This window comes from Gasterosteus aculeatus, chromosome 12 (assembly GCF_964276395.1).
Source record: "Gasterosteus aculeatus chromosome 12, fGasAcu3.hap1.1, whole genome shotgun sequence".
In the NCBI taxonomy this organism is placed as follows: domain Eukaryota; kingdom Metazoa; phylum Chordata; class Actinopteri; order Perciformes; family Gasterosteidae; genus Gasterosteus; species Gasterosteus aculeatus.
In genome coordinates this window covers 23,037,708-23,063,256 of record NC_135700.1, presented here as the reverse complement: position 1 = coordinate 23,063,256, position 25,549 = coordinate 23,037,708, and the positions used below count along the sequence as shown (strand labels likewise).

Genomic DNA, 25,549 nt, shown 5'->3' with positions numbered 1-25,549 from the left:
GGAGTCGCCCCCTGGTGGCCAGTGGAGAGAATGCAGCTTTTAAGTTGACGCACGGGCACCACAAGTTGCTGGACATGCACAGATCAGGAGATATGATTGGTAAACAATTCACTGTCGCAATCTGTATTTCTCAATTCCCCATTATTCTGCCACGTTCCAGTTAGTTTCAACGTGTGACCCGTGGTCCTCTTCGTCTCTCATGACTTGCTCGCCCTTCGCCGTCAGCACATTAACTCCTTTGCAGGTCTGTATTTTTACTTTCGGATGCTGCTCTTGCAGTTTGGGCGCATGTGACTTTCTCTGCGTGCAGCTCAGTCCACTCATGCTGCTTTATACGTTCACATCAACATGCTGACTGTCCAAAGTGAGTCGTTTCCAGTCATGCTTTGTGAAATCAGCTTTGTAATGGGGATTGATTCCATTAAAAGCTTCTCCTTTTCCTTTAGGTGTTTGCCTCTTAAATACAGTTATATAATCAACAATACATTTAAATGAATTTGCTGTTTTCCTGTTTGACTGGAGAAAGGGTTTATCAAGGGCCACTTAAAAAACTAAAATCATCCATGGAGCTTTAACTAATTGATAATTAGTAATATATTTGCTATTAATGACAACATCTATTTTTGATCTAATATATCTGATATTATTTCAGAATCTATTTAGTCTATGTAGCATATATATTACACATATTTACTCGTATCTTTTCTTTTGTCAAACCCTTTAGATTGGGAGCTCTTAATATCTCAACATTTGGACAAATACAAAAACACGACTCACTAAATCAACCATAACATAGAATATGACACGTTCGACTTAAATCGAATATTTACTTGTTTTTAACGATTTTCTGATCTGACCTACTTGGGACGATCCGTCCGGCAGTAAATTCATTCTGCAAACACCACTAAAACAATTCCTCCCCATAAAACTTTGTTATTATGGAGCAATAGTCATTTTTTTACCATTCAGATATACATAAGCGCATTAACATTATGCACGACTAATGGCGGCTGTGTGAGCTTTGGGGTAAATAATGTCCTAAGCTGCAGACACAGCTGAGTGTGATCATCAAAAGCCTCGCCGGAGGGATGGCGAGCGCGTTTTGTTGAGGCGACACTTTCTGGGGGTGAATTCTCTAAAACGTGTGATTTCCCCGCTTGGCACCACAGACTGTAATCCAGCAGTGTTTCTGCTCCTAAAACATGACTCCGTCGTTTATACGCACAGGGTTCACTTCACACATCATGTGATACATGCTGTCGATTCCCCATGAGTCATAAGTTACAGTTCCACATGTCTAATGCTCCCGAGTCGTACTCGGTTAGGAGAGAAACGCTCTCTGGCCCAGTTCTCTACTTGTAGTCAAGGATGGAAGCTCTCCATCACGTGATCCTGTGGATGACTGTCTGGGGCGTCCGCGAGACGCGTTCCTCCTGAACTAACCGCCTGATAACAATTTGATTTAGCGGCGTGATAAAAGAAAGAAATGTATGACATCTGGACCCGCAAAATACCTCACAAACAGAAAAATGCCAATGTATGGTTTAACTATGGACAGAGCGAGGCTTGCGGATTCTTTCCTTCGGCTTCGAATGGAAAAGTCTTAAAGCCGCATTTCCTCTATTGACCAGCAGGGGGCGACGCATCCGGTCACATCGAAGTCTATGAGAAAATGACTCTACTTCTCTCTTGATTTGTTCCCTCAATAAACATTGTAAACAGGATTTTATGGTCTCAATCTGTAGTTTCAAGTCTTCTTCAATGCAGCATGAAGTTCAGACCATAAATCACGTCATTGGTTTCTGGAAATTGTGTTTCCTTGGCGCCATCTTGGATTACGGACGAATAAACTGATATTACAGTTTTTACAATCTGGGGCGACTTCAAGACGGCTCTGGTAACAGTGTGGACCTGTCAATCACAGTAAGCCCCGCCCTAAAGAATACTCTGCGTCCATTCTGTTTATACAGCCTGTGGTTAATGCGTTTCCGTAAGGCCACCGTCGTTCTCTGACTCGCTGCGAAAGGGAGAATTGAGACCTGACTACCAGATTTTACTGCATCCTGCATGCTGGTCCTTTAATTCACTAAGATGCACATTTATTATTCTCACCATGTTTCGAGTAGCAGATCGGTTGATGAACTGGTCCTTGTTCTTGGGCTTCAGTCTATACAAAAGGAATTCATTAGCAAATAATGTTCTTATATTTTATGAGCATCTGCATTCACGTTTTAGGCTCTGCTTTTTTAATGTACTTGTCAAGCAGTCGTGCTGTTAAATACCTCATTATCTGTGGATGATCTGCTGTGGGATGAGTATTTGGATATGTTAGAAAAAGAAAAAGAGATGGTCTGTGGTGTTTTCACAGCTCAGCTTCTCCCTGTGAGGACTTAGAGAAAGGTTTACATGTGATAAGAAGAGGGGGGGCCTGGAGGAGCCTCTGTGGTTTGTGGGACGAGGTCGCCGCTAGCTGTTCAGTCCTCGACATTGCAAGGCGGGTTTTAATTTACTGACTCTAAAGGAAGAAAATGACTACTGACATGACTACTGTCAGAAGAATTAAAGGATAAGAAAATGTGTGAAGAACCAGTGGTGCAATGTAGCCAGGTACCTTTATTCAATCATTGTACTTATTTGAGGTAATTGTATCTTACCTGTCTGACCACATCTCAGACAGAAATATTGTATTTTTTTACTTCACTAGACTTACTTGAAGGCTGAAAATGTATGGAGAGACTATACAACATCATTATTTTGTTTTAAAATAAACTTCCCAAAGGGTTCCTACAAATGAGGTTGAAAAATGGAAAAAATTGGAAATTCTCACGCTAAAACAACAACAAACCGCCGTCGGAAAAATCTCACTCCACATTGTTTTTTTTTTTAAGTTAGCAGCTCTGATGAGGTTTGAACTGTTGGTCTTTTTTAATTGTGCAATAAAAAAAAAGGAAGAGCGTGATTCTTACCACCGGAAGTGACGTACCTGCAGTTGAATCGGCATCACGTGACAGAGGCACGGTCAGCTGATAAAGGTCGGCAGTTGGTCGACAACAAGCCAGAACCGCCCGGTCACCGTCGAGTCAGAGAGCCCGACACCCGCCGAACCGTCTCGAGATGAGGGGCCTCCTCCTGGTCGTGTTCGCGGCGTTCGCCCTCAGCGGCGACGCGCTGGTTCGGTGAGAATATCAACCGCACATCCTTCTGTGTTTAACGCGTTTGCGCGAGCCTGACGTAACGTCGTGTGTACACAAGTTCATTGCTAGCTAGCGTTGCATAAACTAAGTTAACGTTAATGGCCACCTGTAAGGCGGAATATGGTTGCTGTTACTTAGCAACGGGCACTTTAGCCACAGCGAGCTAACGGCTAGCTGCTGTCTCATCCTCGCCCGTCTGCCTGCAGCGAGGACCGCCGCTCACGTGACTTATTAACGGCTTTAACGTGACCTGAGGGTACGTGGGTTTTAAATGTCCTGCGCCTCGCGCTGTGCGTGGTTGCGGGGCGTCGGTTATGCGCGTGCTACGTGCCGTGTGTTGCACATTAAAGCTTCCCGGCTCCTCTTTCGTGACCTGCAGCTGTTTCCGTCACGCGTTTCGCTGCCGTCCGATTGAACTGTAACACTTTGCGCAGGAGTTTGCTCCTGTAATGCTGCGTCAGGCTCACGCGGGGTTCATGTTATTTCTGTGTACATGAGCTCGTTATTCATATTTCACATGACTGTTTTAATACAACCGATTCGTTTGCTGCAGTCTTTATAACACAATTAAAAACTAACAATATCAGTCCGTTCTTTTCTTTATTATTCTGTATGTTTTGTCAAATTTCGATCGTGTCTTAAAATCAAAGATGACGAATGTTATTTTTTTCCGCTTTAAATATTAATGTTAAGCGTTCTGGCGAAGAAGCTTTAAATTAAACTAGAAAATATTCGCGCTTGAAGCTGTTCAACAGCACAATAAACCGTAATGTATATTTCAGGTTGTTTCATTTTAAAATTAATTGGTTTTTAGCTCATTGGAGCAATTACATTTCTGTTTGTATTTAAATATTGACATAATGGGATTGTTGTTGGACATTATAGACGTCGCTCTGAACGAGCCCCCTGTGAGGATAAAGATTAGGTATGTGGGTCAAATCGTATCTGGAACGCCACCAGTTGTGTTTGTACTCTGAAGTTAAGCAACCCAAATCCCACTGCACTTGTTCTTGCTTGTATCTTTAAAATCCCCCTCAATAAAGTCATTGCCTGGAGATCTGGCTTTGTATTCCGTCCTAAATCCCCTTTCTGTTGTTCTTCCCTTTCAGCATCCCCTTAAAGAAATTCCGTTCCATCAGACGCGAGCTGAGCGACTCGGGGAAAACGGTGGAGGAGCTGAAGGCGGAGAAGCCGTCCCTCAAGTACAACTTCGGCTTCCCCTCCAGTAATGAACCCACTCCAGAGGCCCTGAAGAACTACCTGGACGTAAGCATCATAACCACTGACCCTTAGAGGCTTCCTTTCCCCCACCGCCAACCGGAGGGTAGGGGGGGGGCCCATGACAAAGGTCCTCTTGTGCTCAAACCGCCTTTTTAAATATGCAAATCCTTTCTGCAAACGAGGCTTTTTAGGATTCATTCCGGCGGTGACGAATATTGATGATAAAGAGATTAAATGGTTCTTTAGGCCTCTAAAACAAACTGTCAGCTGACCAGTATTGTTAGGCCACGTTTTTCTTCATCACCTTATAGTCTTTAACACAAGTCGGCCTTTGAGAACGGAAGGTGAGCACCACACAAAGTGGTTTCAGTTCTCTGTTGGACGCTTGTAGTAACAATGTGATGTGCGTTGGTATTCCAGCACCTTTATCCCTCATCCTCATCCTCCATGCCCAACCAGTTTAAAACTAACGCAGGAACACAAATAAATCTTGCAGATTGAAGACGTTGCTCGGCAGATAAAGGGGAAGTGCTTTGAGGTCTGCGTGACTGAAAGAAACGTTGCGTCCCGAGGTTTTGACCCGAGTGACTTCTGGTACACAAAACGGAAGTTTGCCCCAGTCCTTATTTGTTGAGTCACACTGATTGTGAAATCCAACAGTGTGACTTATTGCTGTGACTCGGCCTGTCGCAATATGCGATAAATTGACTTATCGCACACTATCTGAAATCAAGTGCAATCGTTTTTGGTGCTGCGATATTCATTTTACATATTTAAGTTGACCGCTGCCGCGGTCCTCGTTGTGGGGGGCGGGGCTTAGGCAGCATGCACAGACACACCGGCGGGTGGAGAGAAGCAGTGAAGCCACCGTGCTATAAAAGGTTCTCTTTGGTAACATCTACAGCCGAACCCGGTAAGATCAACAAGTCCCAATGGATTTCAAAGGCTCAATGTTTGGCTTCAGTTTGGGAACATTTTTTGCTTTAAGCCGAATGAGAGCGGAGAGCCAATCGCGAACGAGCCGGTGCGTCGACTTTTGAAAAACGGTAGCAACGAAAACAGGCAACACAACGAAGCTAAAATCTCACCTCAAACAACAACAACCACCATCCCGCGGGTCTTTAACCTGAACTACAGGCTCGTCCTGTGAAGCTCCCGGGCCGGACGATTGTTAGCAGGACAGAGACGCTCCGCGGAGCCCCTTACACTTATCACCTTTTTGGTTTTATTTATTCACTTGGGATCATTTTTTCACATTCCGATTCTAATGTCTAAACATTAGACTTAAAACACTTTGTTCTTTGAAAGAAAAGCACGTTCTTGTATTACTTTGCTATTATATTGTCATTGTTATCAGTGGCATAAAATGGTCTGAAAATTGCAATAATATTGCAATAAATGTTGGTGCAATAATCGCACAACAGAAATGTGATATCGTGACTCTTGAATCGGCTGAAGGATTGTGTGTTCTCTCCCGTGGATTCATCTACCGGTTTGTCTTTGTCGTCACAGCTCGCTAACCTGTTCTCTTTCTCTGTCCAGGCGCAGTACTACGGGGAGATCGGCCTGGGAACCCCCCCCCAGACCTTCACCGTGGTGTTTGACACGGGCTCCTCCAACCTCTGGGTGCCCTCCATCCACTGCTCCTTCACGGACATCGCGTGCCGTGAGTCCAACGAGTCACAATGTGGGCGCTGAGATGACGTTTCTGCCTCGTTGTCTTGATCTGTGCCTCTTTTTTTTTTTTTTTTTTTTTTTTTTTTTTTCCCCCCCCCAAGTGCTTCACCACAAATATAATTCTGCCAAGTCCAGCTCCTACGTGAAGAACGGCACCGCCTTCGCCATCCAGTACGGGTCGGGCAGTCTGTCGGGATACCTCAGTCAGGACACGTGCACGGTACGTTTGTACGGCTTGTAATAGTCACGGTTTGGAATAAAAAAAAAAGTAAAGCTCCTTTGACCATGTGTTATTTTTTAATATATATCATTTTGGCGCGGCGTCCTGCGTTTGTTTGTTTGTTTGTTTGTTTGTTTGGCTGTGGTCTAAAAAGGCTCCAGATAAAACCGTCATCAAAAAAAAAACATTAACAATTTAAAATGTTACCCTTTGATATAGTGACTTTAAAAAACTAATACATTTAGAAAAGAAATCCGTTCATTAGTATTTCTCATTAAATATTCTATTATTTACAACGTGACACGAGAGGCTGTCGACTGGAAGGCGTTCATGCTGAAGGCATATTTTTACTGAAAATGACCCCGTAACGTTCTTAAGTAGCCCTTTATGTCACTGTTGATTGGCAGCTCTCTGCGCGCTGCACCGTGTTGCGTGTTACTACTTTGCTTCTTCGGTTGCAGATTGGAGACCTTTCAGTGAAGAAGCAGCTGTTCGGTGAAGCCATCAAGCAGCCCGGCGTGGCCTTCATCGCTGCCAAGTTCGATGGCATCCTGGGAATGGCCTACCCACGCATCTCCGTGGACGGCGTGCCTCCGGTCTTCGACAACATCATGAGCCAGAAGATGGTGGAGAAGAACGTCTTCTCCTTCTACCTCAACAGGTGGGGACAGCTGCTTTCCCAGCAGCAGGTGGAGGGCAGAGACGCAAACCGTCTCGCCGCCGGCTGACTGATCCCGGGTCGTCCCGGCGGGGGAGGGAAGCTATCGTAACATTTAGTGGCATTAGAGGACAGATTTTCTCGTTAATGCTCGCTTCCATTTGCTTTCGGGCTCTTAAGAACATAATCTCGTCCTGGGCAACACGTCGCCCACAGAGAAACGTACGCTAGTGTTTTAGGAACTCTAGATGCGTGTCTTTACTTGGAGTGTGTTAAATGATGAACGTCACTTTATTAATACCGCTCTTCTCTCTCGCCAGGAACCCGGACACGTCGCCCGGCGGCGAGCTGCTGCTGGGAGGAACCGACCCTAAATACTACACCGGTGACTTCAGCTACGTCAACGTCAGCCGCCAGGCCTACTGGCAGATCCACATGGACGGGTGAGCGTTCCGAACGCTGCCCTTCAGACACGCCGTCGTAGCCGATCATTAACTAATGCGTGAAGCCAGCACGGCGTCCGCTCCTCATGTCCCGTCAGAGGACGGGTCTCTGCGGTTGGAGCCTTTTCTACAGCTGGTGTAAATAAATGAGCGAATGGAGGTTGTGGGTAAACGAATGGACTTGAAGAACACGAGATGGCTTTTTCTTCTTGACTTAAAAGAGATCATATTACGCCGTAAAACATCCCAGATCATTCAGTTTATATTTCACTCCGGTGAGTGTGCGTCTTCTTCTTCTCTGTTGCAGGATGTCGGTGGGCGACCAGCTGAGCCTGTGTAAGAGCGGCTGCGAGGCCATCGTGGACACGGGGACGTCTCTGATCACCGGCCCCTCGGCGGAGGTCAAGGCCCTGCAGAGGGCCATCGGTGCGACGCCCCTCATCCAGGGAGAGGTGAGGCACACCAGGCTTTGCTTGTTTGAAGATTAACCACACGCTGACATCAGTGCTCAAAGAAGCAGAAGAAACTAACTTTAAAAAAATGCATATGTAAATTATATTTATAAATTCTTTACAAATCAAATTACTTTGATTCCACTTTTTTTTCTGCTTTTCATCCTTCTAATCGATTGTTTTTAAAGTTTGATTTGGTCTGTTGATGCTTTTTTTCCCCCTATTGATCTGAGAAACATTTTTCTGATTTAATCCGTCTTGTTCCATTTGTTTTGTTTCGTTTCTAATTGGCTGTTGCGTCCTGTGGTGCTTTCAGTACATGGTGAGCTGTGACAAAGTCCCATCGCTGCCCGTCATCTCCTTCAACGTGGGCGGCCGCTCCTACGCTCTGACCGGAGAGCAGTACGTCCTCAAGGTGAGACTCTCCGGGCACCACGGTGGTGCCGCTCCTCCACCTGCAGGGGGCGGCGAGGAGGCGTCTCCTTCACCAACAATAGACGCTGTGTCGACTGAGCGTTGCATCATATAAAAAGCCAAACAGGCGCGGCTTTGTTTGCCCCGCCGGGAGGAGGCCGGCTTGTTGTTGTTGTCTGACGGAACGATTACACATTCCTCTTTATTTAAGAACGTTTGTGCTGCTCCGTCTGACCCTCTTTCTCCCTCCCCTCAATCGTCCAGGTGAGTCAGGCCGGTAAGACCATTTGTCTGAGCGGCTTCATGGGTCTGGACATCCCCGCCCCCGCCGGGCCCCTGTGGATTCTGGGCGACGTCTTCATCGGCCCGTACTACACCGTCTTTGACCGGGACAACAACAGGGTGGGCTTCGCCAACGCCAAGTGAGCGCGTCCTGCTGCACCACCTCCGATGCGAAGGGCGGGGCGGAGTTGTTGAGCTGCACACGTTTTCTGTTGCTTTGCAATCGAGCAGTAATTGGCAATAGATTTTGCGTAGAGGCGAAATGCACTGAGCACAATGATTTCACGCAGTGTGAAACGGTGGTGGTTTGATGTGATGTAGGACGAGTGAAACTGGTTCATTGTGATCGTGCCGCCCCCTTTTTAAACCTAAGTGTTCATTTTTCTTTTTAATCAGGAATTTTAATTTACATTATTAGGGCCAAGTGTTTGTCTTCTACTGAATTTGAGATGCATCTTGTGTGATTGGCTGGAATAAACAGTTTTTAAAAGAAGCAACTTCTGTCTGGTTTATTGATCAATGAGAACTTGATTTAGGTTTTTCCAACTCAATTCTCTACACTAATCATGAATAAATTGTGCAATAACCAAATACACACATTTCCCAAAAAAGAAAACCTCTGTTGTGTTTGAGTGCGAAAAGAGATTCCAGACTCAAGACTCAACAAAACCTCAACTTTATTATTCCCTCAATGTACAAAAAGTCAGCTTCACATTAACCAAAGATTCAACCACAAAATTGTTATTTTACCGAACAGTCTCAATAAAAGTAGAGCACATTAAATTTAGTATTCAGTAGATAAACTGTCTTCACATTTTGTTCACTATGAGTTCAGTCTCATCGGCTGACTTCCTGATTCGACTCATAAGAGGATAACGCGTGGTGGTATTTATATTTATAAAAAATATACATGTACTCTAAATGTCCTGAAAACTCCCTTAAACGCAGAAAGGAAATTCTCTTAACCAATTAATTGAATTAAATACTTCAAATTAATGCAAAACGATCCAGTAGCTGAAATGTTACAATAACACCTTTGTCACCACCTTTATAATAGGCATGTGCTTCATAAACCCAAAACAAAAATACTATGGTTTTAACTTAATAAATCCTGTATTGTCCCATGGATAAGTGTCTGCCTTAGGCTCCAATTAATCACTTGAACTTCTGGACTAATAACTATCATTCAAACTTCATTATTACTGAAATACTTTTAATGATCTGTTATTCGTGAGTAAAGAACAGGACGCCGCAGCTTGTTTTAATACAGAAGTACCCTGTAAAGTGTTAAATGATTCATTCAATCAATTGCAGCAAACACGTTCAAACATTGACTATTAAGAGTTAATCTGCAGATTAATTAATGGGGAGAAGTTATTTGCAGCCCTGATGTGCAACATGGAAACCGTTCTCTGAATGACGCCTCATCAGAAAGGGACTGGCTTTGGCTCCGCCCTCAGGCTTCAGTAGTTCTGACCTCATCCAAGTCACTGATTGGATGTGTTGGCTGTTTCTGCAAAGAAGTCCAACAAGCAGTGAAGTCTTAAAAAAAACATTTCCATCAGAGTTGGAGGTTCCCAGCACTCGGGAAGACGAGACCATTAATGTGAGTGCTTGACTTTGTGTGTGTTTTGAGCATTTTATAAAGCCTAGGAAGTGTCTTCTAGGTTCTTTTTGGACCTTTCAGTGTGCTGTTGATGTTCTGGCAGCTATTCAGAGGGTTTGGAAGTGTGGTCCTGGACCTCTGAGACTTCCCTGCCGCACGCCGCTGTCTCCGAAACACGACCAAACGGCTCAGTTTTGTTCTCCAACTGGAGTTTGACCTCTGACCTCTGTCAGCCCTCCTCCTCCTGGCCTCCCTTGTCTTTTCCCGAGCCAGCGTTCCCGCGTTCCCGCTCCTGTGCGCTCTGGACGTCCTCGGGCTCTCTGAGCGGCGCCGCCGGGTCCCTGACCACGCCCTCCATATCCAGCTCCTCCTCCGTCTCCTCCGCCACCGGGCTGACGGTGTCCGGGATGATCTCCACCTCGATGTCGGAGGAGTCCTCGCTCTCCTTGAACCACACCGTCTTCTGGCCCTCCTTCCTCCTCTGACGGTTCAGGGCGACCCTCTTGGCGTACTCCTCGTCCCCGTCCCACCTGCCCCTGCGGGACGGCCTGGCCGAGGGGCTCCCCTTGGGGACGTGGTTGGTGTGGACGCCGCAGGAGGAGCATTGACGACCCCGCCTCTCCATGGGGAGGACCCGGCCTCGCGCCTGGGGGAAGGCGCCGCGTCCGGGCGGGCCGTTTGTCAAGCGCCTCGGGTCGCCCTCGGTCTGGAAGCCGTCGTTGGTGTACTGCAGAGAGTCCCTGTGGCCGGACCGGGCCCGGGCCGACTTCAGGCAGGGTGCCAGGCACTGCGGGCAAGGAGACCCTTGTTAGCACAGCGGCTAGCCTTCAAACTTTACTCAACGCCGCAGATGCCACCGTGTCCCCACGCCCCCACACCGAGAGGGCCAAAGGTTAATTTATTCTGTTTACCACAGAGCCCTTCTGTGGATGTTAGCTGATGAATATTCATCACACAGAAGGAGCCTGAGGCCTTAAACCCCCCCCCCCCCCCCCCCACCCATATGGAGGCAGCAGGGGTAAACGCTTCAGAGCGGTTAGAAAGAGAGGCAGGATTGGGTTTAGATCCAGGATGAAAATTCTTGCATATGAGTATAAAATATTTTAATTTGTTTAAATTCAAGTAAGTTGTAATATGTTATGGTCCCCAAAACTTAAAAGACCGTCACGCCGCTCTCCGTTTAGGTCATACTAGGCGAGACCGTCACGCCGCTCTCCGTTTAGGTCATACTAGGCGAGACCGTCACGCCGCTCTCCGTTTAGGTCATACTAGGCGAGACCGTCACGCCGCTCTCCGTTTAGGTCATACTAGGTGAGACCGTCACGCCGCTCTCCGTTTAGGTCATACTAGGTGAGACCGTCACGCCGCTCTCCGTTTAGGTCATACTAGGTGAGACCGTCACGCCGCTCTCCGTTTAGGTCATACTAGGTGAGACCGTCACGCCGCTCTCCGTTTAGGTCATACTAGGCGAGACCGTCAAAAAATGCAGCACAAATAAGAAACGTTTTTAAGATTTTAACTAACTAAGTTTCTTTGCCTATGAGGACTTACTTTTAGCTATTGAAACCTTTTCACTTTCATAACTCCATTCAACCTACATAACTACTAATTCAATGCAGTAATATGGAATCACATCTTTATTTAGCAGAAAACAAAGAAATGATTCCATTCACATGGAAATACATGAATTTAATACGCATTAAGCATTTGGGCCAAAATTACCTTAAACCCCCTCCCTGCGGCGAGGACTCACCTTGCATATCTTGTCCATGCCGGCGTTCCCTTTCCACAGGCGGGAGACCAGGAAGCCGATCACAATGAGGCAGAGCACCAGCAGCGCCGCCATAACCAGCCCGAGCAGCGCCATGTCGCCCGGCCGGTAGCCCACGCTGGAGGGGGACGGCGTGGCCACCGCTGCAAGGGGAAGGGAGATGTCAAATTTGATCGTTTCATGACGTACTTCAACGAGACGTGTTTTCACATTCTGCACTTTTTTAATCACATTCTGTTTTATTGGCTACGTATCACTTTTTTTTACTTACTATGATGACTTTCTATTTTTTAATGACATACTATACTCTGTTTATTACATACTGATGTCATTTATAGTCGATTTTGAAGCCTGACCTCAGCATAGTGTGGCGGTCTCACCTGGTATGACCTAAATAGAGAGCAGCGGGATGGTCTCACCTGGTATGACCTAAATAGAGAGTGGTGTGGCGGTCTCACCTGGTATGACCTAAATAGAGAGCGGTGTGACCGTCTCACCTGGTATGACCTAAATAGAGAGCAGCGTGATGGTCTCACCTGGTATAACCTAAATAGAGAGCAGCGTGATGGTCTCACCTGGTATAACCTAAATAGAGAGCAGCGTGATGGTCTCACCTGGTATGACCTAAATAGAGAGTAGCGTGACCATCTCACCTGGTATGACCTAAATAGAGAGCAGCGTGATGGTCTCACCTGGTAGGACCTAAATAGAGAGCAGCGTGATGGTCTCACCTGGTATGACCTAAATAGAGAGTAGCGTGACCGTCTCACCTGGTATGACCTAAATAGAGAGCAGCGTGATGGTCTCACCTGGTACGACCTAAATAGAGAGCAGCGTGATGGTCTCACCTGGTATGACCTAAATAGAGAGCAGCGTGATGGTCTCACCTGGTATGACCTAAATAGAGAGCAGCGTGATGGTCTCACCTGGTATGACCTAAATAGAGAGCAGCGTGATGGTCTCACCTGGTATGACCTAAATAGAGAGTAGCGTGACCGTCTCACCTGGTATGACCTAAATAGAGAGCAGCGTGATGGTCTCACCTGGTACGACCTAAATAGAGAGCAGCGTGATGGTCTCACCTGGTATAACCTAAATAGAGAGCGGCGTGACAGTCTCACCTGGTATGACCTGGACGGAGAGCGCGGCGGTCCCAGACTCCCCTGTGGTCGCGTCCACGGCTCTGAGCTGCAGTCACATCCAAACACAAACTATTATACAGCGTTAAAATAAAAAGAAATGTGGATAAAAGTCTGCAAAGATATTCTGTCGTCACCTGAAGAGCAAAGGACTCTGTCTTCACAACTCTCTTTAGGACCACGAACCCGTCCAAGGTCACGTTCACGTAGCTGCTGTACTGGACCTCGTACTTCACATCCGGATTGGCCCCCTGACACACAAGCAAAGCACCAATGAAATGGACTAAATCAGAAGGATTTAGGGGTGTTGTCATTTAAAGCTACGTTTGAGCAAAATGCTCGGTTGAAAAATGGAACATTAATAGAGGTTTAATTAACACTCACGGTGGCAAAGTCCTCGTCCCGAGCCCGGACCCTGAACGGACGGTTGGTGCTCCGGTCCCTGAGGATCATGCTCTCGGGGACAGAGTTGCTGTAGATGAACCCTTCGTACCGCTCCTTCTCAAAGCGAGGAGGGTTCCTGCTCTTCTTCATCACGTCGAAGGTCACCTGCGTCACCGAGAACTGATCCCTGTTGGTGACCTGCGACGCCTGGCGACAGACCAGAGTTACACCCAAGTCCACTTCAGACTTCTGACTTGCATTTACTAAATCACTCAATTTTTACTTTTAATTTACCAGAACGGTGAGAGTTATTGGGCCGACGATGTCGGCAGCTTTAGCCATCGAAATGTTTCCCGTCTCCTCGTCAATCTGGAAAATATTTCCCTCATTTCCTGATGACCAATGAAAAAACAATATCAATCAGTTTACAGGTCCTTAAGATTTAAGCTTTACCAAAAGGTTAACGATATTGAAAAGTCAGAAGTCAGATCTTTGGTGATGAAAGTGGAATGAAAAAAAACAAATGAATTTGAAGTCAAACCTCGAAGGATTCTGTAGCTGATCTGCTCGCTGCGGTTCTTGTCTCCGTCCCTGGCGAACAGCGGGCCGGGCTCCAGCACCAGCGGCCCGTCCTGAGGAGTAAAACCATCACCACTGATTCTGAGGAGTCACGCGCTGCACTGCCTCATCTTTGACTAAATCCATAGTCTCATTGCCTCGAGAGCAGATACAATAACAATGTTCCTCAGATGATTCCGATACTTTCCTCGGCTCAGATCTTCACTCACCTCAATATCATGGACTTAATTTGGCTTTTGAGGTGTTTCGCGGATCTCAAAGGATCTCACTTTGGAGTTTACAGATTACCTTGTGTGTGTGAAGGGAAACGTGTCAAATGAAGCTGCAGAAGACGTGGCTCACCTCCTTCTCGGTGAGATTGACTTTGCCTCTGTAGCCGGTGCTCACGCACAGCTTGGCGATGCCCGAGCTGGTCCTCAGACACGGCTGAAACCAGGGAGGCCGGTTGTCCACGTCCCTCACCTGCACCGTGATGGTGGCCACGGACGTGAAGAAGGGCCGGTCAGAGGCCGAGCCGTCGAGCGTGTCCTGGAACGCGGGGACACGTGTGCACGGGTCAAAGGCCAAAGGTCACAGAGGAGGCGATGTTACTCAGAAACGGAAAGCGTACCTGCACGTGTAAAACCAGAGAGATCTTCTGTACGACGTCGTAGTCCAGGATGCTTTTCACAATTATCTTTGGAGTGTTGATGTTTTCCAGACGGAAGTATTTATCCTGGTTTAGCAAACGGGAAAAAACAAGGAACGAATGTATTTATATAGATATAAAAATATTTAAGACAATAAGGGTAATGAGCCTCTTTTAATCTAAATGTATAGTGACTTAAAAATAAAAGAAATTAAGGCAAATAAAGAACTTTTTTTAACTTTTTCACCGGATGTTACATTAGTTATTTGCAGCATTGTTTTCCTGAAGGTTTTTTCCAATAGTCAACTTAGTCGACCAGTTGACATTTCAACCAAACATTTCTTTGGTTGAAGGTTGACGTGCCCAGGTGATGAATAATGTCATGAAAAGTCGCAGTACAGGGTGCCACGTGAAATAAGAAGGTATAATACAGCGTCCAGTAAACGTACAGTACTGAAGAACCTTTCAGTCCTCTGTAATAATAAAACCTTTGGGTCACAGCGTCATCACATCAAACGTCTCACCGTTGCCGGCTCTAAGCGATAGAACAGCGGCTCTGAGTCCACGTCGGATGCTTCTATCAGTCCCACGCTGGAGTTCACTGGAGTGAGCTGCAGGAGACAAAGCCTGCGTTCAGACCACGCACACACACACACACTCACACACACTCACACTCACGTGTGAAACACAACCCTTACCTCGTTCACTTCCAGGACGTAGTGGCTTTGGGCAAAGTTCGGGGGGTTGTCGTTCTCGTTCTCGACCAAAACCTCGACGGACTCGTTCACCTGGAATGGAAGAAGCGAAGGTGGACATCCATTCAGTTCCTTTCAGGTGAAACAAAGCAGATCAATGAGCGTCAGTCAGGGAGCTTCATCTGTTTGCAGTCTCTATGCTAAGCTCATAGCTGACTCGGGTGGTTGGTTCTACTCACAGATCTGGAGCCTCCTTTGCTGCACTGCACCCACACCGTCAGAGCCGCGCTGTGCAACGACTGACAAACACACACACGGTTAACACACGCCAGCCTCCGCCAACGGGCTTTTGTTCTCTCGCCTGCATTCCGGGATTCCTGTGATCTGCTGCAGTTTGTTTCGGTTTTGTTCTAAAGTGGATTTGTTTCTAATCTTCACGCTGTTGACGTCGGGGTGTTTTAAAAGTCCCATAATAAATGACTTCAACCGTTTACTTGATTTATCACCTCAGTAAACAATCTCTATAAATCATAATCACATTCTGTGTATTAAATAATGAATTTGGCAGCAAATAGAATAGATAAATGAATAAATAAAAAACATTACAGTTGGCAGAAACGGTTTCCTGTCACTCAAATCAGGACGCAGCATGAATGCAGATGTTTTTCAGCTGCAGGTGCTGGTTAAACAGGAAACTGCTGCTCTGTGCACGTTCCTATAGAAATCTATATAAAAATGACTCTACTGAAGTTTGGTTGATTAAAATGTCCTATTTTAGCTCCTCCCTCTTGTGTCAAAATCCAGTTGCATGAAAACAAGATCACAAAACTCGAGACCTCAAATCAGCCGCCAAAATTCCAGCTGCCGACATCGACTACTGACGCTGCTTCGTCGCCGTGGGTTTTGCACTGTGATCACCTCGTAGTCCAGTCCTTTCTTCGCCATCAGGGCGTTTCCTTTCAGGTAGAACAGGTCCTCCGGGTTGACCGTGACGCTGAGCGCGACCTCGGCCCCCGAGACGATCTTCACCAGTTCCACGTCGGCCGTGTTGTTCTCCGGCACCGCGACGGGGCCCGGAGGAACCGTGCACACTGAGTGAAGACATCGCCATAGACGTCAAGGGGAGACAGGACGTGGGAGCCTCGTGAGGTTTTATCAAATGATATGAAGATTTGAGGAAAGGAAGATGCTGATGTAATACGGTTATTAACAAGTTTAGTGGATGTACTGCACTTCAGCACTCAATCAGATTAAATATTGTAAATGAGTACATTTACTAAACAATCATGTATCGGTACTTTACTCGTCACCGCTTCCTACATCGGATTCACAACGTCTCACAGGGAAAAGTTTTACTTCTTACTTTACTTTGACAACTTTAATTAAGATTTTACAAAAGTCTAGAATATTTATTTTCAGTCCATTTAAAGTAAAAACTTCCCGGCTAGTTGATTTTTGTGGCAGTTTGAACATAAACGTATTTGCGATCTGCACATCTGAGTCCAGTAGGAAGTCATTTAGATTCATTCCCACGTTCCCCCTCAGCAAATAAGGCCCAAAACAACAACCGTAAACTTAATATTATACTTAAAGGAATCATTTGGTATTATGAGGAAAAGGCGTTACGTTGATATAGATGAGGAGACAAAGTCCAACTTGTTTGCTGAATGCAAAGCTTCTACAAGCCTTAGTTAGCTTAGCTTAGCATAAACACCAGAAGCGGGTGTAAACTAGCCTGTCTGAAAATTCAAAACTTTATTGTCACAACGTGAGCTCACAAATGCACGAAAGAGGAAAATAGAAAGAACGTGCAAAGCACAAAAACAACTCAAACGAAGTATAGAATAAATATCAATAAAATAGTCAAATCAATCCTCAGAAAAGATAAGAAGCTTGAAATTAGCAGCAACGTCACACGAGAAACCGGATAAAAAGATTGAAGCGCATTAAAATCTTCACCAAAATCACCATATCTGCAGTTAGCAGCTTCACAACATTTGTTGCCGTAGGACTTTGTTGTCTTGTTTTTAATTCCCCGTCACGTCAAGGAAGAAACTTTCAGACTTGAAAGCACTGAAAATGAATCCGTCCTCTGGTCCCTTTTACAAACAGGCCCCAGATTGTAAGTGGAAATAAACAAATACTATGAGATTAAGTAAGAATATGTGTGTTTTTGTGGTGAAATACTTCTTCTTTGACCTCTTCGGGCCTTTAAAAACACGCTTTTCTCTTCTCAGGAATCACAAGCGGACACATAGAGTCCACAAAGGCCGCGGACAACTGCTTCATCGAGGAGGACCAGAAGCAACAAGCATCTCCCGGCTCTCCCAATCCTCCTCAACGCCCCCCCGGCTCCCCCAAAGGCCGCCTGTCGGCCTCCCCTACTCACGTCTCTCGGCCCCACAGACGGCACAGAGGCAGACGGCGAGGACGCATCCGAGGACAGCGTCCGCAGGTTGTCTCCTCCGTGTCAGTTCCATGTCCCGCTTTCAAGAAGGCAGCAGCGAATGAAGTCCCGGGTGGGAGGACGGGGAGCCCGTGGTACCAGCTGGTACTCGTCCACATAAAGGCCCGTCTGTGCTGCCCGGCGAGTGGGAGTCGACTACAGTCGCGATGTTTGTGACTTCATCTCCCGGGCGCATATGGCATTAAGCGCCTGCCAGCAGAGGACCCGAGGCCTCCTACTAGAATATCTGCATCTGTTTTAGCCCGACGGGTCGTTCTGTATCGGTGGCCCCCGATGCATTCTGGGAGGAGTCCAGCGGGGATTTCTGGATGCTCTTCAGGTTTCAAGGTGTAAATAAATACAGACCTCCTCTTACACCTCGCTGACCTTCTGATACCCGGCAAATATCTTCCTGATAGCTTTGATCATTTCCATTAGATATGTGGACATGTAGCTTTCAAAAGACGTCTTTGGCTAAAATACATCTCCTATTGTTGGCTTCAATGAACAGGTAGTAGTGTAACGTGTAGCATACCGTTAGTGAAGAGCATGTGTGCTTTAAACGTGCGTGACGTGTCTGTCTCTACGGAAAACGTCAACTGAACAATGTGAATGTAACTTAAACGAGGACAGAATACACACAAGTTGCCTGCGTTAGAACATGGCAGCTAGAAGCTAACAGCGCTAACAACGGATTCACATTCATTACTCAATAGAAGTACAGATACTAGGGTTTAAAAAGACTCCTGTAGAAGTTTAAGTACCAACTCAAGCTTTTTACTTAAGTAAAAGTATAAAAGTACTGGTTTCAAAACTACTTAAAGTATAAAAGTAATGTAAGAAATTCCATTAAGGACAAACTCTTAACGCGTAACCTCGCTCACGCAACACGTCAGTCCGTTACAATGTGATCAGAAGGCGTCTGCAGATCGCGTAACCTGCCGTTGGGATGGTGGAAAAATGGCGACATTCAGAGACACGACAAAACAACACGTGTATCTGACTTAAACAGATAAAACCACAACCCATTTTCCAGTGACACGAGTCACACACACACACACGTTGTTCGCATCGATTAGGTAGACTGCAGTGTCTCCCCCCAACGTGATCTCCAAAACCTGTTCGTAAAAATGTGTACGAAAATCTTGAACATACAAATTGGTAACAATACATGGGAACTGGCGGTGGTTAACCACGCCCCTTGAGTGAACAACATGGCGGACCATGTCGGATTCCTGAGTGAACGTCTCCCCGCCATGTTGGATTTTTTGAGGGGGTTAGGGTTAGTATTGTATTCTTACAAGTTAACATTCATTTCTCGTTAAAACGCAATCATAACACGTTTATTTTACATTGTTAGACTTCACAAAGTGTGTTTACGGGGCGCAGCTCCCCGTTCACTTTGAACAGGGTGACGTCATCAGTTGCAGTCCGTATCTATTTCTTATGTATCACTACGAATTTGTATGTTCAATATTTTCGTATACATTTTTACGTCAAAAACACCTGTTTATAATGATGGGAAACATTGAACTGGCAGCGGTCGGTTATCAAAACATTGGCCAAATAACCATAACGTGTTCAGGCTTTATGAGCGAATACAGAATCCCTTTGTGTTCCTTTCCAAAGCCGCATTAAGACACACGTCACTTTATTTAATACGCTGCTTGCAAGTCGCCGTGTGCCAGACTCCCAATCAAACATTTAAGACAAACCCACGGTCATGAAACTCATCTAATGGAATCTGCGTGAGGAAGAGGAGGAGGAAGAGGAGGAGGGTCCGTGTCGCTAAATACCAACTTTCCACCGACCACTTTTCCCACCCGGTGTCGCTCCGATCTGCCGGCGCATCGCGGAGAAAACCAATCGTGTGTCTGGATGCTCAATGTTTATACTTCTCATCCAACCACAATCACGTTCACTCTGTCCGCATAGCGCCGTTTATCTGGAGAAGCCGGAAGTAACGAGACTGTTTTTAAAATGTAAGTAGAAGTAAAAAGTAAAAATAAATACTCCAGTAAAGTTTCTACTTTACTTGACACCTCTGCCTAAAATACTTTGAGATTTGGGGCCAGCACTTTCCCGCCCTACGCTGAGTCTCGCGACGCGCCCATTTAGCACCATGACAACGGCGAGCAGTGTCCCTCCGACAGGACCGGACCCGGACTCGGTACGTTCTCTCCTCAAAGAGCCGTTTGACGGAACAACTTTCGCGGAGAAACTCGAGGTGAAAGAGGTGGACCGGGACCAGCCGGACCTCACGACCAGACAACGGACCGGTGTGAAAGGGAAGCCGAGGCTTCTACGCCGGGAGGTTTAGCTAGCTAGTTAGCTACGTGCTAACCGCCGGTCCGCATGACGTCACCGCGCTAAAGTTAACATCGCTGCCCAGCTGCGACGCACACAGGACCGCGGTGAGGACACACAACCAGGACGTGGATGAAAACGGGCACATTTTAACCAAAATAGTTCATTGTGTGAAGTTTTGTGGGGCTTTTGAGTTGGTCTTTCCTCAACAAACTAGGTTCATAGGTACATCTAAATATATACGTATATATACACATGTTCTAATTTTATAAAAATATATTTATACTATAATATAATATATTTATATTTGATATTTATAGTAGTCATGGTAGTTGATAAGATAATAAGTTATGATAAGTTATATTTATATATTCATTGATGTACTGACAATTATTGAATAAGATAAGATGTCCTTATTATGTTAAACTGTTTATTTAACTGAAAAGTAATGATGTGTATTTGATACCCTTTTTTGCGTTGAATCATATGGGGATGTTTACTGAAACTGATTGGCTGGCAAAAAGAAAACCCACCAGCCGCCACTGATACACATAAATATAAGTAAGTATACGTATGAAGAAGGCCGTCGAGGCACCGGAGGGGGGGTGTGATACGCAGACCATCCGCCTGACCTCTGGCCGACATCTGATTTAAGGGGCATGTATCAAGGGCATCCTTTTTTAATTTGGTACAACCGATTTAATAAAGAATAGTTGATAGCTTAAGTAATTAAGTAAAGTAAGTAAAGTCATTTAAGAACCTTTTAGGCTGTCTTGTGGCTGATGTTTTTTTTTATCACTATATAGATATTAGGCTGCAAAGCCATTGTATTATTGTTTGATTAAAATTAGGGTTTTTGAATCGCTCTTATTCTGGACTCTCCCCTGAGACCTGCTGTCCATCGCACAAGGTGCTTGTGCCACAGACAACACAGATCACAGGATCACTGAGCCACTCATTTTTTTTTAATGTGGGAAACCCATAGATGGAGGAAAAACCCACAGTTGAACCCAATTCGATTTGTGTTTTGTTTTTTGTTTTTTAATGGGGGAAAATGGGGGGGGCGATTTTCAAAATAAAAAATAAAAAAATTAAATATAACTTTTTAAAATAAAATATAACTTTTTAAAATAAAATAAAAAAATATAACTTTAAAATAAAATAAAATATAACTTTTTAAAATAAAATTAAAAAAATGAAACATAACTTTAAAATAAAATAAAAGAATAAAACATAACTTTTTAAAATAAAATAAAACTTTTTAAAATGAAATAAATCAAATATAACTTTTTGGCATTTGAGGACCCAACTCCTCATTCAATCTGTAATCATGAAAATGGGTATATTTTATTCCCAGTGCTCCAGTAAGTGTTTTTTTCCAACTTCATTGACTGGAAAGTAGCGGAGCACAGCGCCTGAGGAATGAGGAATCTTTTTCATCTCATCCATTTCTTTCTTTGGCGAAATGCAAGGCTGCAAATGAAGATGAGGGGATTTCTGTATCTGCGCACATACCCTGAACCCGGTCATTTGGCCAATGTTCGGATAACCTCACACAGCTGGTTTGACAAATCAATAGTAACAACTTGTGAAGGTAGTCCAACAGTTTCATTCGGTCGTCATTGGAAACTAGTTATACATTATGCAAGGTAGACACACATGCCCCCCTCTATACTTTGTATTAAAGGCATGGCTAGTGGTAAAAAATAGCATCTGTTAAATTATATTTATGATATTTCAATAAGATATTATGTTATATATTAAAATATAATGCTATATTTATGATATTAGTTCTTTATTATGTTAAATGGTATTAGAAATATGGAATGCGATGCTATTTTGTTTTAGTTCTATGGTATTAAGTTAAATTATATAAAAAATATGGAATACGATGCTATTTTATTTTAGTTCTACGGTATTCAGTTAAATTATATTAGATGTATGGAATACGATGCTATTTTAGTTCTACGATATTAAGTTAAATTATATTAGAAATATGGACTACGATGCTATTTTATGATATTCGTTCTACAATATTATGTTCTGTGGTATTGGAAAAATAAAGTATAAAGCCATGTCTCCTATATTAGTTCTACTATATTATGTCATATCAGTGTTTCCCCTAGGTTTCCAACTTTGGGGGGGCGGACGTACCGGAGGGGGGCGTGGGTGTTGGGGCGCGCCGGGGGATATAATGGTAGGGAAAACACTGTATATGATATTAAGTTATATAATTTTAGAAATACTAAGTATGATGCCATGTTTGCTTGTGGACTCCATGACAACGGAATGCAAAATACAACAAAACTCACTTTGTGTGGTTTTATATATACACATTATATATATATATAATATATATATATATATATATAATTAAGGATATTTATATATATTAGAGCGGTCTATGTATTTAAAAAAAATCACTAATTCATCTTACTCTAATCACAATTTTGTTTTTCTTTTAAAGACACTGAGGAGTGAAATATTATAAACGTGATGAGGCCGATATATAAAGTCCCATTCACCTGTGTGTCTTCCCGCACCGTGATGCCCATTTCTGAACCACGTTTTGGATGAAGAAGCACTGATATTGAGACGTGCTTTCAGACATGAGAGGATGTTTTGGACGGATCAGACCAGCGTGAAGCCATCTCACCATCCCACACATGCTCCGTATGGCACGGCGCTTTTTTGCAAGCGGCGTGTCTTTATATGCCGAACCTGTAAATAAAGGCACTATTTGCCGTGCTGTAAGAAGTGTGTGTTTGGCACTGAAGTCCTTGGCACACATCTTTATTACCTTCCCGGGCCTCAGATGAATGTGTCACATCAAAGAAGATTTCCACAAGACAGTCCACATATTCCGTGTAAATGGGTGATTGTGTTTGATGTTGTGAGATGCATGTAATGGTAAAATATGTTATAACATTGTCTTGTGCTAAACCCGTGTCTCAAGTCTCCGTATTTGACCCTGACGTGCAAAGAGCAGCATGATACAAAATGTTGGTTTGCAGCTGTGTCCTGAGAAGGCCTCGATCTCGATCTCGATCTCATAGACGCTTCGATACAAGGGACTTCTGTTCGTGGCCTTGGTTCATATCCTATTTGCTTCTCGTACCTGGCACTGAGGATGGTCTTCACATGTGTATAAAAACTCAGCGTTTTTACCGCTCGGAGACTTTACACCGAACGCTGAAATACGTGCTTGTGTGTTCGACCTCCTGCTTGCAAGCAATAGTTAGAGGCAGATATATCTGCGGCGAGTTGCTCATGTCATCTTTTTCTCTTCTAAATAAATGTTAACTTTTTTACTTTAATTGATCAACGTGTTGTGATCCTTCTCAACCAACCAACTCGGGGGGATCGGAGATCCCGACAATGTACTGGAGAATGTAGCACGTATGAAGAGGGCAGGTTCTGCAGGTGGAGCACAGTCAGTAGCTGTCCCACCCTGGATCCCTTCCATCACAGGCCTGCCTTTTCCTCAGCCGGGGTGAAGCCTGGTGCTGGTGCCCCCCGCCGGACAAATGAGCCCTCTTAACTGCTTAAATCAGTTTAGATCAAATGTTCTTATAAGTTATTTCTACACCATTTGCAAACTGAGCACTTATCAACTGGGCAAATGTTTTTATATTTTATCTTGACCTGTTCCAGTCTTGTTTGTTCTGTATGAACCTTAATTGTAGAAACATATTTAGAATTAGACACCGTTTATAGAGATTTGTGCATATGGTTGTAAAACATTCTCGCATTGTGAATAAGGGTTTGAAATGAGTCTTTAAGGTAAATTTCCACAGGAAGATGAATTCCCTCTGCTCACTTTTAAGGCAAAGTAGGATAAATAATAATACTATATTGTATTTATATAGTGCTTTACATGGTAGGCTACTCAAAGACACTTTACAGTAAAGCCAGCACATTTAGCACATAAACACATATATAAAACCAACACGTAGAAAAATCATATTAAAAGCCAATAAAACAGTCTACAACTTTCCTAGCAAGTACATATTTTAAAATCCTTTCGCATTCAGTCGGTCCACGAATGTTTGCCTGTTTTTTTCTCTTTGTTTAATTACAGCTGCAGCTCTTTATTTCCTTCCTTCTTGGCTTCAGGTGCAGTCAGGATGCAAAGCTCAACATATGTTATCAGAATTTGCTAGTTGGGATGTTCATTATGCAGCCTTGTTGTGCCTGCAGAAGAGTTCACATCACGTACTGATGGCTAAAAAACATCACTAAACACAGATCAAACAATGCGGTGAGCCTTACAAATCATAGTGCTCTTTGCACTGCAGGCCTGAGATGGAAATACTTTTACCGTGATCCAAATAATTGCCTATGAGAGCAACATGGTCCAGGTCATTCCTCCTGTTTCAAGTCGTTGTGCTCAGCCTCCCTCTTCGGGTTCAGTGCATGGATGTGTGTTATTAACCCATCACCTCTTAAGTGCATTCCCCACAATGTGGTTCCATACCTTTTAAATAGAGACGTTCTTTTTAAATCAGAAATCCACGTGGTATAAATGATACAGAGCTGTCCGTAGTTATTGTGTGACTTCCCTTTTCCTGAGGTGTATTTTTAGGGTGCGTGCTCAGATCCAGAGGCCTCTGGCACAACAACGTTAGTGTTTCTAATTGGCCCTAATGTGACGTTCTCCCAGCAGGAAGCACTTAGCGGCACGTCTCAGGGTACAAACACTTCCCTGTTTTCCACCAATTTAAGGAACGCGAAACACGGCGCGAGCGGAGAGAAAGAGGGCCGATTCATCCGGAGGCCGCGGGGGCACAGAGGTGGACCGGTGTGTGTCTGAGGGGTGGAGGCGCAGAGGATCCTTAAAAGAAGCCCATTCAGTCACGAGGGAACTCTGACGCCACGCGCAACCCAACCCAACCCCGGTAGGGCAAATACAAAAATAACCGGCAATTCATCTTATTCCGATGAGTCGGCGTCCTGTTTGGCCCGCCGAGGGGGTGAAAGACTGGATCGTTGTCCGTACCTGGGACAGCCTGGGTGGTGAAGGCTGCAGTCCGTCAGTTACGAGGGGTTTCACACCCTGCGAAGGCCCCGTCCCGCGCCCCCCCCCCTGCTGAAGGAACGGAGTCATAAAGGTTTCAATGAAAGAGTTTTAATTTGTCCGGTTCGATGTACAAACACCCGCGTGAGGATGTTTTTTCCTTATTTCACATATTTATCGTTTTTGTATCAGTTTCCTGAATTCATTCCTGAACACTGCGTCGTTCCCAAAATGACACTTTTCACTAAATGCAATCGACCGCTTTCTCGTTTATGCGCACCGGTCCTGACTTTTATTTGTCAATTAGGAACCTTTTTTTTTAGTGGACTCACATTTAACGCAACAATCAGAGCTTGTGATGTGCAATTAAATACGGAACGCTCCCCTTGTTGCAGAAATGTTGACATCTATTTTGT

General features: G+C 44.7%; 2 protein-coding genes across 2 annotated transcripts; one reads left to right on the top strand and one right to left on the bottom strand.

Moving 5' to 3' along the window:
• Nucleotides 1–2,909: 2,909 nt before the first annotated feature.
• ctsd (cathepsin D) lies at nucleotides 2,910–9,054 on the top strand. Its single transcript, XM_040202405.2, has 9 exons — nucleotides 2,910–3,176; nucleotides 4,304–4,460; nucleotides 5,958–6,081; nucleotides 6,194–6,312; nucleotides 6,774–6,973; nucleotides 7,291–7,413; nucleotides 7,721–7,865; nucleotides 8,182–8,280; nucleotides 8,544–9,054. The coding sequence occupies exons 1-9, from the start codon at nucleotides 3,115–3,117 to the stop codon at nucleotides 8,703–8,705; spliced, it is 1,191 nt and encodes a 396-aa protein (XP_040058339.2). The 5' UTR covers nucleotides 2,910–3,114; the 3' UTR covers nucleotides 8,706–9,054.
• A 167-nt stretch (nucleotides 9,055–9,221) lies between these two features.
• On the bottom strand, nucleotides 9,222–18,001 carry cdhr5a (cadherin-related family member 5a). Its single transcript, XM_040202387.2, has 14 exons — nucleotides 17,753–18,001; nucleotides 16,282–16,454; nucleotides 15,603–15,662; nucleotides 15,367–15,456; nucleotides 15,193–15,279; nucleotides 14,651–14,755; nucleotides 14,383–14,568; nucleotides 14,003–14,093; nucleotides 13,756–13,853; nucleotides 13,462–13,668; nucleotides 13,215–13,328; nucleotides 13,060–13,126; nucleotides 11,921–12,081; nucleotides 9,222–10,954 (listed from the first exon to the last, which is right to left on the bottom strand). The coding sequence occupies exons 1-14, from the start codon at nucleotides 17,841–17,843 to the stop codon at nucleotides 10,397–10,399; spliced, it is 2,088 nt and encodes a 695-aa protein (XP_040058321.2). The 5' UTR covers nucleotides 17,844–18,001; the 3' UTR covers nucleotides 9,222–10,396.
• Nucleotides 18,002–25,549: the final 7,548 nt, after the last annotated feature.

Excerpts from the sequence above, each read along its gene's own strand:
- ctsd (XM_040202405.2), top strand. The coding sequence starts at position 3,115 with ATGAGGGGCCTCCTCCTGGTCGTGTTCGCGGCGTTCGCCCTCAGCGGC. Across the intron at positions 6,082-6,193 it reads CTTCACGGACATCGCGTGCC|TGCTTCACCACAAATATAAT; the intron begins GTGAGTCCAACG and ends CCCCCCCCCAAG. Across the intron at positions 7,866-8,181 it reads CGCCCCTCATCCAGGGAGAG|TACATGGTGAGCTGTGACAA; the intron begins GTGAGGCACACC and ends TGGTGCTTTCAG.
- cdhr5a (XM_040202387.2), bottom strand. The coding sequence starts at position 17,843 with ATGGAACTGACACGGAGGAGACAACCTGCGGACGCTGTCCTCGGATGC. Across the intron at positions 15,663-16,281 it reads AGAAAGGACTGGACTACGAG|TCGTTGCACAGCGCGGCTCT; the intron begins GTGATCACAGTG and ends TGTGTTTGTCAG. Across the intron at positions 15,457-15,602 it reads GCAAAGGAGGCTCCAGATCT|GTGAACGAGTCCGTCGAGGT; the intron begins GTGAGTAGAACC and ends CTTCCATTCCAG.